General features: G+C 43.4%; 1 protein-coding gene across 1 annotated transcript; it reads left to right on the top strand.

Moving 5' to 3' along the window:
- Positions 1-1,012: 1,012 nt before the first annotated feature.
- Positions 1,013-10,238, top strand: dtd2 (D-aminoacyl-tRNA deacylase 2). The gene is made up of 3 exons (XM_070879047.1): positions 1,013-1,102; positions 1,418-1,487; positions 7,310-10,238. Exons 1-3 carry the CDS (start codon positions 1,013-1,015, stop codon positions 7,633-7,635), a joined length of 486 nt encoding a protein of 161 aa, XP_070735148.1. The 3' UTR covers positions 7,636-10,238.
- Positions 10,239-15,599: the final 5,361 nt, after the last annotated feature.

Below are 15,599 nucleotides of genomic sequence, written 5' to 3'. Positions count from 1 at the left end.
TTCTCCTCTCAGAGAGTCGTGAATCTTTGGAATTCTGTGCCCCAGACAGCTGTGGAGGCTGGGTCATTGAATGTATTTAAGGTGGAAATAGACATATTTTTGAATAATAAGGGAGTGAAGGGTTATGGGGAAGGGGAGCGGACAGGCAAGTGGAGTTGAGGATGGATCAGCGTGCAATGGCGTGGTCCCGGCCTGGAAGACCATCAGCAGGCAGGAGCCATTAGAGGGAGCAGCATGCGGCGGCAAACCACTGCCGGGAGTAACGCGTGCTGCTGCAGGAAGGCGACGGCTGTGAAGCCAGGTCGCTGATTGTAGTGCGGGCAGGCACAGCAGGAGTGGCGAAGAAGCGGCAAGAATTTGTAGATGGAAGTGACCAGGACCCAGGAGAAGCGCGTGTCTGGGGCCCAGACGAGGCGAGGGCCCAGGGGCAGCGTGGGCCAGCTCACACTGTGATATGTGTGCACACTAGGTTCATGCAGCAGAGCTGGTCTCCAGTTTGCTTTGGTTAATCCTTGCCACTGGACCAAGACCTAGCTCTGTCAAGCCCATGTGGTGGCTGGTGTGCAACGGCCACCACACGTTAAAAAAATCCAAGCACAGGCATCTTCCACCCTCCAAGATGTAGTTCGGGATCTGGAATATTAGGTCCTTCAAGTGTGAACTCAGCCCTTTTTGGCGTGGAAGCAAGTCATCCTCGATACGAGGGATCGCCTATGATGATGATGATGGAGTTGAGGCCAGGATCAGATCTGCCATGATCTTATTGAGGGGCCAAATCTCCTACTCCTTATGTTCTTAGGTATGAAAAAGTTCCAAGGCGCTTCACATAAATATAATACAAAAATTGACACCGAGCCAGAGGAGCATGTAAGACTGGCGATGCACGACAGCACCGAAGCCGCGTGCTCAGAGTCCCCAGAAACCCAAGCTTCCCTCCCGCCAGTTTGCGCGCGCAACTGTGGTTGGCCGGCGGCTTCCGACGGAAGTGGTGGTGCGGAGGTTGGTGCTGGCCATGGCAGCCCGGGCGCTGCTGCAGCAGTGTCTCTCAGCCCGGCTGCAGGTGAAGCTTGCGGAGGAGGGCGCGACTGCTGAATACATTCAGGTACTCGCGAGCCATGCTGGCGATTGCTCTTCTGCTGAATTAAGTCACTGTTTGACAGAGTAGCCCGACGCGTTGTTGCTTCTGGCAACCAGCTCAGGGTTTCGACTGGGATCTGGGGAGGTACTGGGTCTCTGGTGCTGTGAAATGAGAGAAAGCTTGATATTCCTTCCCATCCGCTCTACCCCTCCCTCTCCCCATCTCTCTCTCCCAGAGGTAAAAGAGTAGTGTTTTACCCTGTATTTCACCCAATCTCTTAAAATTTATTTTGCTACAAGAAATCTTTTATATTTTTACACTGATTTCCCTGTTTGACAGATTGAAAGAGGGACATTGATCTACGTCTGCTTTTGTAAAGGTGCGACTTTAGATATGATTCCCAAAATTGGTAAGTATACAGTATACTTATGATACACATTCATAGTCACTATCACTTCATGCAGCTTCTGGAACTCCTAATGCAGGTACAATCGCATTTTTAAAATTCTCTGTAAAACAATTTTCCAAACAACAACTTGCATTTACATGACCCCTTTAAATTAGGAAAACGTCCCAGAGCAATTCTCGGAAACGCAATGGCCAGGAATTTACGATCAGCGGCGAAGCAAAGATGCTCGCTGCTGGCTCAGAAGAAAGCTGCCCAGAAAGACCTTGCGACCTCTGTGGCGAGAAGTTTGCCTTTCGCAAAGCGCAAGTCAGATCAGTGCAGACTAGTGGGGAATCCTGACTGCGAGCTGCTGTGATGTGAACAAGCTGTCTAAGCAGCGAATCACAATGCAGAATTCTGACAGACCGGGAACCAGGAAGTGAAGAAGTTGTTTTTATTCATGCTTCTAAAAGGTATTACAGATAGCAAAACAAAGATTGGGGCTCTCACGTGAGGAAAAGGTAAACCTGAAATAAATACGAACAAACTTTTAAAAAAAAATTTAAAATTTGAATGTTTTTTTAAATTGTAATTTTCATCATTATGTAGTGCTCACATTTACGTCTGTTTCACTGATTTCCCTGATTACACTGATTGCCGGCTATTGGAAGTGGGGGGATGGTGGAAACCACAGCACAGCCAATGTCGGAGCAGTGAATGACTGACTTCAACTTCAGGAGATCCATGTTAGGATGTACATGCGCTACATCCTGAAGTTGTGGTCAGTTTCAACGGGGTAATAGCAACGAACACGATTAGTTCGCTATTATTACCCACTGCAAATTCCGGGCCAACATGACGAGAATTGACACCGAGCCAAAGGAGATATTAGGACATTTGGATGATGTTGCCGAGGGCAGCATATAGATGAGAAAGTAGGAGGGAGGTGGGCCAAGGATAGATCCTTGGGGGACTCCAGTGATTCAGTTGTGGGGACGAGAAGAGATGCCATTGCAGGAGATTCTCCAGCTACGACTCAGCTGGAGAACGGATGAGGGGTGTAAGAGGCAGAAGATGTGGTAACCATGTCTAAGGCTGCAGAGAAGTCGAGATGGATGTGGAGTGTTAGTGCCTCTCGGTTGCAATCACTGATTAGGATCATTTCAGTGCAGTAACTGAAGAAGTTCAAACAGGGAGTTGCAGAAAAGATGGGCACTGATTTGAGAGGCAGCATTACATTCAAGGGCTTTGGAGAAGAAAGGGAGGTTGTAGTTGAAGTCATAGTTTGCAAGGTCAGGGAGTTGAGGGTGTTTTTTTTTTGAGGAGTTAAGTGATCACACCAGATTTGAAGGGGAAAGTGACAGTACTTGAGGAGAGGGACAGTTCACCATATCAGCTAACATGGGGGCCAGGAAGGGAAGTTCGGTGGTCAGCAGTTTAGTGGGAATAGGGCCAAGAGAGCAGAAGATGGTTCGCATGAACAAGAGCAATTGGAAGAATTCCCATTTTTTTTAAAACCAAAATCCCTGCTGATTTCAATTTCACTTTTTTGTACGTTTCTGACAGATCTCTTTCCCTCCAGAAGAAAATTACTTTAGATTTTTTTCAAATCTCCAATTATCACTGGTATTATTCAGCTGTATGTTAGTTGTACTTAAATGTTAAAATAATAGAAGTTTGAAAAGGCTGAAAATTTTTTTTTTGACAAAAGATCACAATGGCCTGGAAATTGCAGTTGGAGGCTTGCCGTCTGCGTACACCTCCGAACCGCAAGAAAACTCCATACTTACCTGCTGTCTCAGGAGTTTCGGATTCTTGCACCTGCGTAAAGGCCCAAGCATCCCAGTGGCGCATGCGATTCGCAAGTGTCCCTGGGATCAGGTGGACCAGGCTAACCAGTGACAAAGGGGGATTCCTATTCTGCTTATGGGGGTTCCCCGTCACTATATATATATTTTTTTTAAATCACTTAATTTAAGTACAATTTCACAACACAGAAATAAAAATAATCACAGGTTCAAAATTAATTAAAATACCATTTAATTAAACATTTAAAATATAATTAAATATTTTGAAAAATAAATTTAAACATTTGGAAACGGGATAAAAATAAACTAAACTAATTTTAAATGTTCATGAATGTTTAAATCAGTTAAATTTTATTTTAATTATTTAAAACCTTACGCTGGTAAAAGAAGGCATTATGCAAATAGTCCAACTCTATGCCAGCGAAAATGAATTTGTAGCGGGTGGGTACAATCTGTCAAGGAGAAGCTTGACCGATTGCAAGTTTGGGTTTTTGCGCATGTACATCGCATGCCAGAAAATCCGGGCCAGTATAATTTTGGATGAGGATGGCAATTCACTCTCTCAATTTATCCATCCAAAACAATACTAGAGTCCTCCCATTGCTGCACCTAATTATTTATTAAGTAAATCCAGAGTTTTCACCTCTTTACCGCCTACTTTACAAGGCGACCTGTCAGACACCTCCTTTCCAGCTTGGAAACGCCTGCTTTCTCCAGCCTTTCTTCATAACAGACCCCTGACACCAGGCATCGCATTCCTCCTTTCCAGCTTGGAAACGCCTGCTTTCTCCAGCCTTTCTTAATAGACCCCTGACACCAGGATTCACATTTCTCCTTTCCTGGTTGAAAAGCCCAGGTTTCTCCAGCCTTTCCTAATAACAGACATGATGGGTCAAATGGCCTCCTGCTGTGCCGTAATTGTCTATGAAAAAATTTTGATGAACAGATTCCTGACACGAGGAATCAGTCTCGAACCTTCTCTGTGTACTGCCTCCAGGTTCATAGGTTGATTCCGGAGATGAGGGGGTTGACTTATGAGGATAGGTTGAGTAGGTTGGACCTATACACATTGGAGTTCGGAAGAATGAGAGGTGATCTTATTGAAACTTATAAGATAATGAGGGGGCTCGACAAGTTGGATGCAGAGAGGGTATTTCTACTCATAGGGGAAACTAAAACTAGGGGATATAGTCTCTCAATAACGGGCCACTCATTTAAAACGGAGGTGAGGAGAAATTTCTTCTCTCGGAGGGTTGTAAATCTATGGAATTCTCTGCCCCAGAGACCTGTGAAGGCTGGGTCATTGAATACATTTAAGGTGGAGATAGACTGAGCGATTAAGGGAGTAAAGAGTTATGGGGAGCGGGCAGGGAAGTGGAGCTGAGTCCATGATCAGATCAGCCATGATCTTATTGAATGGTGGAGCAGGCTTGAGGGGCGAGGTGACCTACTCCTGCTCCTATTTCTTATGTTCTTATGCTTCCCCTGTTTCTTCCCAACCAGAATTGGACCTAATAGTCGAGGTGCGGTCTGACCAGAGCACTGTACAGTTTGATCATGACCTCCTCTGACTTGTATTGAACTTGTTTTGGCAATGTAGTTTAATGTTATGTTAGCGTTACTAATTGTGGCTCTGCAATAGTTGGACATGTGTGCCAATAGCTAGACTCTTTGATCTTTTTTGACATAATCCTTAGCTATTTGAACACAATTCCTGCAGTATATACTTTATACTCGCCTGCATTAAATTGCATCTGGTCATTGTTTTGCTCACATATTTTGTCCAACTTCTGCTATAATTACTGAGCTAATTCCTTCGATTTCACCCACCCCCACCCCCCAGTTTGATATTGTCTAAGAAGTAAATCCCCTAGAAATAGATAGATTTTTAGACTCTACAGGAATCAAGGGATATGGGGATCGGGCGGGAAAATAGAATTAGGGTCGAAGATCGGCAATGATCTTATCGAATGGCAGAGCAGCCTTGGAGCCGTATGCCCTAATTCTTATGTTCTTATCAATTTGTATTGAGTTTCTGAATCCAGGTTATTGATACAAATTAGAAACATCGGTCTTGTCAGTTTGGTCACTCTTTTTGAATATAGGTGCCACATTCGTCAGTGTTCGTTGACTCCCGATTTTCAATAATGATTGTCAATGTCTCACAAATCTCCTCCCTCGCCCATCACATCCTGGAACATCACAATAAAGCAATGATTTCACCAATCCAATTCAGTTTTCCTTTAAAAAATAATGTATTTTAAAATATTATACAACAACAACTTGTATTTATATAGTGCCTTTAACGTAGTGAAACGTCCCAAGGTGCTTCACAGGAGTATTATATGATAAAAAATTTGACACCAAGCCTCATAAGTAGAAATTAGTGCAGGTGACCAAAAGCTTGTTCAAAGAGGTATGTTTTAAGGAGCGTCTTGAAGGAGGAAAGAGAGGTTTAGGCAGGGAGTTCCAGAGTTTGGGGCCTAGGCAACAGAAAGCACGGCCACCAATGGTTGAGCGTTTAAAATCAGGGATGCTCAAGAGGGCAGAATTTGAGGAGCGCAAACATCTCGGGACTTTGTGGGGCTTGAGGAGATTACAGCGAGGCCTTGGAGGGATTTGAAAATAAGGATGAGAATTTTGAAATCGAGGAGTTGCTTAACCAGAAGCCAATGTAGGTCAGTGAGCACAGGGGTGATGAGTGAGCGGGACTTGGTGCGAGTTAGGACACGAGCAGCCGAGTTTTGGATCACCTCTAGTTTACGTAGGGTAGAATGTGGGAGACCAGCCAGGAGTGCGTTGGAGTAGTCAAGTCTAGAGGTAACAAAGGCATGGATGAGGGTTTCGGCAGCAGATGAGCTGAGGCAAGGGCGAAGACGGGCAATGTTACAGAGGTGGAAATAGGCGGTCTTGGTTACGCTGCGGATACATAGTCGAAAGTTAATTTCAGGCTCAAATATGACACCAAGGTTGCAAACAGTCTGGTTCAGCCTCAGACAGGAGTTGGGGAGAATGATGGAGTCAGTGTCTCGGGAACGAAGTTTGTGGCGAGGACCGAAAACAATGGCTTCGGTCTTCCTAATATTCAATTGGAGAAAATTTCTGCTCATCCAGAACTGGATGTCTGACCAGCAGTCTGACAATTTATAGAGACCGCGGAGGGGTTGAGAGAAGTGGTAGTGAGGTAGAGCTGGGTGTCATCAGTGTACATGTAAAATCTGACGCTGTGTTTCAGACGATGTCGCCAAGTGGCAACATGAAAATGAGAAATAGATGAGAAATGTGAACAATATATGGAACAGTCTGTTTAATGTTTTTACTCCCATTGAGTACAACAAACAGAAACATTCTTGATACTTTGGGTTTGGTTTGGGAACATGCCTTCCCTTTTGGTTACCAAAGTAGTGGGATAAATAAAAACTTGGTGGAGAGGAAGGAAGAGGAACAAAGGATTTTTTTTTACCACTGGTGGCTAATAGCTCACAATGATACTATTCGAGCTCAAGTTAGCATTAATTGGTAATATCACTGAGACTCCAGGAAAGAGTGGAAAATAGACAAATTCCACCCTAACAGAATGGGGTTGAGGACGATGGACATTAGTGAAACACAGGTGGAGGGAGATTAATTCTGCATTCAACCAATATCTGGAGTCCTTGATTCTGACACTGGGTGTTTGAAATGGAAAGTGTTCAGTTCTCCAACAGTAATATCCCTTATCTTGAGCACAAAATGAGCTGTATTGAAAGGAATGGGACAAGAATAGCATTTGGGAAATATGTCTGCGAACAGATTAAAAGCTGAAATTCATAAGTCAGGAAATTTTAAAGTTTCAGGTTTGCTAAGAAATTGCAACTTGGAAATAATATAATATTTAATAGATCAATGTATAAATATGAAAAGGATACCTTTTATATGTTTCAGTTTTATTCTAATAGATTTGGTAAAATGTATTCCAGTCAGGCAGTTTGTTAGGGCTATGAAATGTAACTGGATCAGTGTTAAGTTTTTGTTACAATTTTTTCCTATATGCAGTTAATACATTGTTGAATGTGAAGCTCTGTGAGAACAATGAAGGAAACTATGTATCTGTGCTGGATCTACCTGCTAATGTCCTCATTATACCTCAGGCCACATTGGGTGGCAAAGCCAAGGGACACAGCATGCAGTACCATTACAACATTGGAAAAGAGGAAGGAAAAGAGCTTTATGCACACTTTGTAACTCTATGTGAAAAGGAGTTTGCCTCAAACAGTAAATGTGCTGAAGCTGGAGTTGTGGTCAAGCATGGGACTTATGGGAACAGACAAGTGTTGCAAATGGATACCAATGGACCATACACACACCTGATTGAATTTTAAATCATGATTCCATTATATATAATTGTGTACTCCTTTATCTTTTGCTCTTCCCTTAAACGTTTTGCTCCTTTAATCTCAACAGCTCATTTTCCAGAGCAAACATGCAGGACCATTGATGATACTAAAGTGATACACTGATATTAACAGTGGCTGGGTCGAAACATTTGAACCTGCTCCACCTTGGTGATTTTTTTATTTGGCAGTTTTGGTAGATTTTTGGAACAATTATCTCAAAATAAGAATATTCCAACCCAGATTGGAAGAAGAATAACTGGATAGGCCTATCACACTCCAACATAACATTTTTCCTTTAGCTGATAGTGAACAACGATGATCACAAATGTGGAAACGTTCAGGACCCAGGTATGTTAACTTACAATTTCAAGTTTTGCAGTGATTCCTGGAAGCAGACGTTGCTTTCTGTTACCTACAAGCTGTACTTTTTCTGATTATCTGCCCTGGCAGAATTTCTTAACCCAAGGATTTACAATTGCCCGATTTGCAATAACCATTTACTGGATTAAACACAATCCGGCCTTATGGTGGATACATTCTATGAATAAGTTGATATTACACATGAACCAGAGTTTTTATGTGCTCAAGAAACTTAAATATTTAGCTGCAATTAAATGGAAATATGAAGCAGAAAATAATTTGCAAATCAGGGGTGAATTTTTGAGTGCGGTTCACTTCTTTAAAGGAACAAGATCCATTTCTGGATGTTGTGAAAAACAGAAAATATTTTTATAGCATTCCTAAAATTATATTGGAACATAATCTAGGTCATGGACTTTTCCATACCCATACACCAGCTTAACTTAATTGATAACACCTTCACCTATGGGTCAGATTGTGTGTTTGAGTGTAATATCAGAAACTTGAGCATACACTCTGACACTTCAGTGCAGTGCTAAGGTGATGCTCCACGCTTCAAGATATTCTCATTCAGATGAGCTATCTAACTCCATCTAGAGGTTCAGGCGTATATTAAAGATCCCATGGCTCTATTCAGGAAGAGCATGACGTTCTCTTGGTATCCTGGCTAACATTCCTCCCTTAATTAATGCTGCCAAAAACAGACAAACTGGGCATTTGTTTTGTTGCTGTTTTTTTTATTACTTTGAAATGGTTACTACATTTCAAAACAATTCAGTGTTTGTGAATGCTTTGAAATTTTCTGAGGGATGTGCCAGCAGCTATGCAAATGCAATTATTTTCATATAATATACCATAAGTATAATGAGCCACAAGTTCATTGGTCCTTTCAAGAAATGGTTTTTGCTCATTGTCTTTGGATTAGGACATTCTTCTAATCTTTGACCTGTCGTAATCTGTCAGTCTTGCCAATTGGAAATTGGATTGTGATTATGCAACTCAAGTTAAAGATTGCAGAGTCTGTCAGATCAAAGAAATTCAATGGCGCTGTGCCCTTTTTCCTGGTAAAATGGGTGCCGAAGCGTCTAATATATCGTGCATGTTCTCATTCTATAACAGAAGATTGCCACCCACCATATTGGTAAAGGCTCCTTCCTAGGTGCATCCAGTGTGTGCACCTGAAACAGGCATTGAGCTGTTTGAATGTGTTAACAGGAGGCCTGATGCCTGTTTGTGGCTCCGTTTGCAAGATTTGATTGCGCCACATGCATACTGCAGTCAGTTTCTTCAAGCGCTTGGCAACCAAACCAGTGGTCCTTAAAGGAACTGCAGGAGGCTGCCAATGGAGTGGTAAGTTTTATATTTTTTTTATTTGCCTTATTGTGGAGCTGGGAGGAGCATTAAATCTACGGCCACTGCCAGTCACTCCTCACTCGCTCTCCCCTCCCACGCTTGCCTTATGACCTCAGCCAATGTTTGAGCTGGAAGATTTTGGTGCCCTCTGGGACTGCAATTGCACCTGTAGCTCATTGGTAAAAAATAAATGAGGCCGGCAGACCAATTTCCCATGATCCTGCCACTGGCCTCTTTAGGCTCGTGCAGTGTCTACTGCATCTGGATCGCACTTAGATTTGGGCATGATCTAATTTTTAGGCGCAAATCTCAGAAAAGCTGGTGGCTTGGGGCATTGGAGCCATCTGTTTTGAGAAATTAAATGTTTCTTTGCTGGCAAAAGTAAATAATGATTCTTGCTCCCTGATTAGTATTTGACATGCACCATAGATGATTTTTCTAAGTAAAGATGATACTTGAAATTACGTGTCAAAAATTCATAAGCTGTCATCAAGAATTTGAATGTTTACATTGGTAATTGTTAACTTGCTGATTTTCTCAATATTCACAATGGCTAAATCATAAGCTTGTGAAGAGTGTAGGAACATGTGCTGTCTACAACTAAAAAGCCATTAACAATTTAAAATAGCAGTCACTGTTCAAGTTTTATTTTAAACAAGTGTTAATCCACTGATTTGTGGACACTATCCCAGTCTTGGCTATGTGAAAAGGGGGAAAAAAATTGAAAAGCAATATTTTTAAAATACTGAATTGATGTTCACAGTATAAATTCATATTTAAATTTTGACCTCAGTACAATGAATGGTTGGTTATAAATTTTAATAGTTGGTGCCAGTGAGCAATACTTGTAATTGTAAGTTGACTTTTTGTATCAATCTTGGTGATTCAAATAAAACAATATTTGAAATGTTTCTTTTGGCTAAAATGTGTTCTTGATCTAGGTCAAGCGGATTTGTATCTGCACATTCTAGTCTTAAAACTATCAGATTATAAGATCGATATCTGCACTATTTACACTGCAGAGATGCACGGAAGGAATTTGGGTAAATATACTGGCCTCCAGTACTATCTGCGCCTGAGCATAAAAGTTTAATCAGATGTTTATCCTAATAAATCTTTGCGCTTTCATTCAGAACTGAGAAGTTTTTTGAATTCTAAATATAAATATTCTTACTGGCATTCCTCGGTTACCGAGTGGATAGAGATACATTAATCAGTGTCAGCCATGGCTCAGTTGGTATCACTCTCGCCTCTGATTCGGAAGGTTGCGACTTGAGCACAAAATCCCGGCTGACTCTCCAGTGCAGTACTGAGGGAGTGCTGCATTGTCGGAGGTGCCCCCTTTTGGATGAGACGTTAAACCGAGACCTTGACTGCCCTCTCGGGTGAACATTAAAGATCCCATGGCACTATTTCGAAAAAGAGCAGGGAATTATCCCAGGTGTCCTGGTCAATATTTATCCCTCAACCAGCATAATTAAAAAAAAAGTAGATTATCTGGTCATAAGAACATAATAAAAGCAGGAGTAGGCTATTCAGCCCTTCGAGCCTGCTCCGCCATTCAATAAGATAATGACTGATGATCTACCTTAACCCCACCTTCCCGCAGTATCCCCATGTCCCATGACTTCCGTCGTATCCAATAATCTATTGATCTCTATCTTAAATATACGCAATGACTGAGCGTCCAAAGCCCTTTAGAGTAGAGAATTTCAAAGATTCACAAACCTTTGATTGAAGGAATTTCTCTTCGTCTCAATCCTAAATGGCCAACTCCTTATTTTAAGACTGTGACCCTTAGTTCCAGACTGCTCAAACGGGTCATCATCACATTGCTGTTTGTGGGACCTTGCAGAGCCCAAATTGGTTGCCATGTTTTGTACATTACAAAAGTTACTATGTTTCAAAAGTACTTCATGGACTGTAAAGCGCTTTAGGACATCCTGAGGTAATGAAAGGTGCTATAGAAGTGCATGTATTTATTTTTTCTTTTAATCCATACAGACCATAATGGTGCCAATTCCTGTTGTGTGCTGAATTCAGCCTGTGCACCGGTTTGGGTGCTTCAATTGGCCTCTTCACCCTGGACTCGGGAGAGGCTAAGTCAGCCTCAGTTCCTAATTGCTAGCTGGTGACTTGATGGAAAGTATGCATGTGTGGGCATCAAGTGAGAACAAAAATTAGTTCAGCTGTGATGCTTTCTTTTTGGCAAATAGCTTGCACACTCATGTTCATGATAAATCTCCACTTGGGTGAGGTACTGGAGGACTTTGGTGCCTGAAGAACCAACCATACCCCACCAGCAGTTAGAAGAGGGGAAGAAAATTGGCGACAGTAAAAAAAAAAATCCTAAATTGGTTTAAGCATGTGTATAAGGGATTTGTTACGGAACTGCCATGCTGCACTATGGAATATTTATAGACCTTGAACTGTATAGTAGATCATGGATATCACTAAAATGTAATTGTCCACCCTTCATTTATAATATGACTGGTAACTTTAATTGAAGATGGAAATTAATTTAGAGTATTGCTATTCACAATGGAAATGCAGCTCTTCCAAGGGGCTTCTGTGGGATCGATGCTTGCCTTTCACATGACTAACTGGGTTTGAATTTGGACTAAGGAGATTGTCCCTTGTGGCTGTAAAGATCCTATGTGTATTTTGAAATCTCAGTCCAATGGGTAAGCTGTCAATAGCATATGTGCCCCTAATTTTGCCCCAAATGGAGAAATATCACTCAGGTGTGGTATGGGGTATTCTTTTAGAATTGGGCAGAGTGGAAATAGATTTCCTTTGCCTCTAGCTAAGTTGTATCCGATCAGGGACAGTTGGGATGCTGGGTTCTTAAAAAAAAAGCTCCTGTGAGATCACTTGCATTTCCTACATTAGGCTGTGAATTTTCAAGAAATACATGTTACATTTTAGTATCTATGCACATGCACATTTTGTAAAGCAACATTCATAGTAGTCCTTTTTTGACTTGTAAGTCAGGTGTACAAGGCACAGAAATTTGGTGTATAGCTTCTGGATAGCTCAATGAATGATATGAACCACAGTGGTCTTGATTTCTCGTCTGTGCTGAGTTAACTAATATAAAAGCAGAAACTCCTGGAAACCAGTGACATTCATACAGTCATCAATGTACTGGAAAAAGAGGGGAGGGAGGAGACCTGTATTGGACTGTAAATATGCTCACAGGTTCGTAGAGCTGTTGAAACAGGTCCAGGCAGAGGGCGGTCGAGGTGGTCATTCAGCTCGACTGCCTGCCTCTCTTCCACGGTTACGTTTGAGCCATTGTGTCCCTGGAGATGGAGCTCGCAGTCTTCCATGAGGTGGGCGCCAGAGGGACTGGAGTGCATCATCACCCCCGGCAACCAAATTTTAATTTGATCATTTAAGTTTAAAGTTTAATTTGTTTAATTTGCCGGTTTTATTTCCCCCTCCTCCCCTGCTTTTAGCCAGGGGTCACTTGTATAATTTCTGTTTTTCGTGCCCTAAACCCCCACCCCCCCCCCCCCCCCCCCACCAGAAAAAGGGGCACTGGAAAAAAATTATTTTAGAGTGTGACCCCCCCTTGCAGGGGGCATTTGTTTAAAGTGCACAACTAAAATAGCTGAACTGGTAATGTGCAGTGTGATTGTTAAACCTTTGCTAATAAACCAACTAGTTCTCAATACCAATGTGTTGCTGTGAATTCTTGAGCAAAGACCCCATCAAACAAATACATTACAGACTGGAACAATGAATATTCCCTATATCCCATGAAAAAGTATGACCCATACGGTTTCCCATAGCAACCTTTTATTTGGAGGAAGTGAATGGAGTCAAAAGAGAAGTTGTTCAATGCGAGAACAAATTCAGCCAGGTGGAGGAGGGTGGTTGTTGATGGGGACTGGTTATACCTCTGTTCAAGTAAGAAGCAGAGTGCCCCCAGCCTGTCCTGGTCAATGGAGGTGTAGAGGGGCTGGACGTTCACGGTGAAAAGGAGATGCTTCGGACCAGGAAACTGGAAACTGTTAAATTGGCGAAGGGTGTCGGAAGAGTCGTGGATGTCGGTGAGAAGAGACTGGACAAGGGGAGAAAAAATAGTCGAAGTAGGAAGAAATAAGTTATGTGGGGTAGTGATTTACTTCTACTTCTTTGCATTTAGTACACAGTGTTCGCTGTTCACAATGTGGTCTCTACATTGGGGAGACCAAACGCAGATTGGGAGATCGCTTTGCGGATCACAACTGTTAGTTCACAAGCGTGATCCTGAGCTTCCGGTTGCTTGCCATTTTAATTCTCCATCCGACTCTGAGCTCGGCCTCCTGCTCTGCTCTAATGAATTTCATTGGTAGCTCGAGGTACACACCTCATCTTTTGCTTCGGCACTTTACAGCCTTCCAGACTCCACATTTGAGTTCAACAATTTCAGATCATAACCACTGCTCCCATTTTTTTCGGAGAGCAGCTGTTGGTAATGATTCTGCTGTTGCTATTTACAGCTCCTCCTAGGTCCATCTTTTGTTTCTTCACTTGTCCCATGACCAGTCGCTTTTGCTTTGCCCCATCATCCCTTTTGACATATAATCATTCCTGCCTTTCACCCTATCACAGACCTTCCCTTTTGTTCTTTCCTCCTCTCCCACTTTCCCTGCCTTTGTACTTGCTTAAAACCTGTTACATCTCTAACACTTGCCAGTTCTGACGAAAGGTCAACGATCTGAAACATTAATTCTCTTTCTCTATGATGCTGCCTGTTTTATTTTAGATTTCTAGCATCTGGGGTATTTTGCTTTTGTCTGAGTTAACTGATGTCGGTCAGAACTCTACAGCTAGTCTTCACCCTCACTTTGGGAGAGGAAAATCAGCCTATATTCCTCTCTTGATGGCTACCCAGTGACCCTTGTTGGATGAGGACAGGAAGAGCCTTGGCTCTGTTGTGCCTCATGATTAAATAACCTTCCAATTTTGTGTAGATTCATGCATGAATAATGGACATTTGGGCATGAACTGGGAAATGCCTATTCAGCTGCTTGCAAGAAGGAGTCAACACCTTGAGGAATATTAGGGAGAGGAGAAAATTGGCAATACAATATATATTGAATATTAAATTCAACACAGAACTCCAACGCCATCTCCTCGAATGGGCAATCCCATTGCAAGGGCCCAAGTTTCCACATGATTTGCGCCTGATTTTTAGGAGCAACTGGTGGAGAACGGACTATCTTAGAAATCGCAATTCTCCACATTTTTTTTTCTGCAGTTCTAGTCAGGTGGAACAGAATTTTTTCTTCAAAAGGGGGCGTGTCCGGCCACTGACGCCTGATTTGAAAGTTTCCACAGTGAAAACGTACTCCAAACTAAAGTAGAATGGAGCAAGTGAAGATTTTTGTAGAACTGAAAAAACCTTGTCTACACATTAAAAAATCAGGCGCAGGTTACAAATTAGGCGTCCAGAACGAGGTTGGGGGGGGGAAGGGAAGTCATTAAATTCTATAATAAATCCTTATTTATACTTATACAAATAAATCCATCCTGAATAAACATTTATAAGCAAAGAAAAGATTAAATAAACCATCTTCCTACCTGTGTGAAAGTGCTTCAGGCAGGCCTTTCGGGACCGAAGGCTGCCGGCCCGTCCCCAGCACCAGATTTACAGGTAGGTGGCGTTGGGTTGGGTCGGGTCGGGGGAGGGAGCGAAGAGAGAGAGAGAGAGAGAGAGAGGGAGGAGGAGAGAGAGGGAGGGAGGCGAGGAGGAGGGAGGGAGGGAGGATGGGGGGGGAGAGAGGGAGGGAGGGAGGGGGGGGAAGAGAGGGAGGGAGGGGGGGGGGGGGAGGTCAGGTTGGATCCAGTCCGGGAGCGGGAGTCGGGTCGGGTCCAGTGGGGGGGGGTCGGGGGGCGGGAGCGCGGGTCGGGTTGGGTCCAGTCGGGGGGGCGGGGTGCGGGAACAGGAGCGTGGGTCGGGGGGGGGGAGTGGGTGTCGGGTCTGGTCCGGAGGCAGGGGGGGGCGGGTGTCAGGTCTGGTCCGGAGGTGGGGGGGGGGGGGGGGGGAGCAGGAGCTGGCCGTGGGAGGAGCCTTATTCACGCAGCCCCAGTGAGGCCATTCAGCCAGGGCTAGGGGCTGCGTACTTTGCGCCCCGCCCACAGTTCAGCACCTGGAGCTACTGCACTTGCGTGCCCACTGTAGCGCGCATGTGCAGAGGTCCCGGCACTGTTTTCAGCACAGGGACCTGGCTCCGCCCCCCCCA

Source organism: Pristiophorus japonicus, chromosome 4 (genome assembly GCF_044704955.1).
Source record: "Pristiophorus japonicus isolate sPriJap1 chromosome 4, sPriJap1.hap1, whole genome shotgun sequence".
Taxonomy (NCBI): Eukaryota; Metazoa; Chordata; class Chondrichthyes; family Pristiophoridae; genus Pristiophorus; species Pristiophorus japonicus.
The sequence above is the reverse complement of the archived record's forward strand: the minus strand, read 5'-3'. Positions and strand labels throughout refer to the sequence as shown.

What these genes read in the sequence shown, in the direction of transcription:
- dtd2 (XM_070879047.1), top strand. Translation starts at nt 1,013, where the DNA reads ATGGCAGCCCGGGCGCTGCTGCAGCAGTGTCTCTCAGCCCGGCTGCAG. An exon ending in CGACTGCTGAATACATTCAG is followed by an intron (nt 1,103 to 1,417) that starts GTACTCGCGAGC and finishes CCTGTTTGACAG; the next exon opens with ATTGAAAGAGGGACATTGAT. An exon ending in AGATATGATTCCCAAAATTG is followed by an intron (nt 1,488 to 7,309) that starts GTAAGTATACAG and finishes TCCTATATGCAG; the next exon opens with TTAATACATTGTTGAATGTG.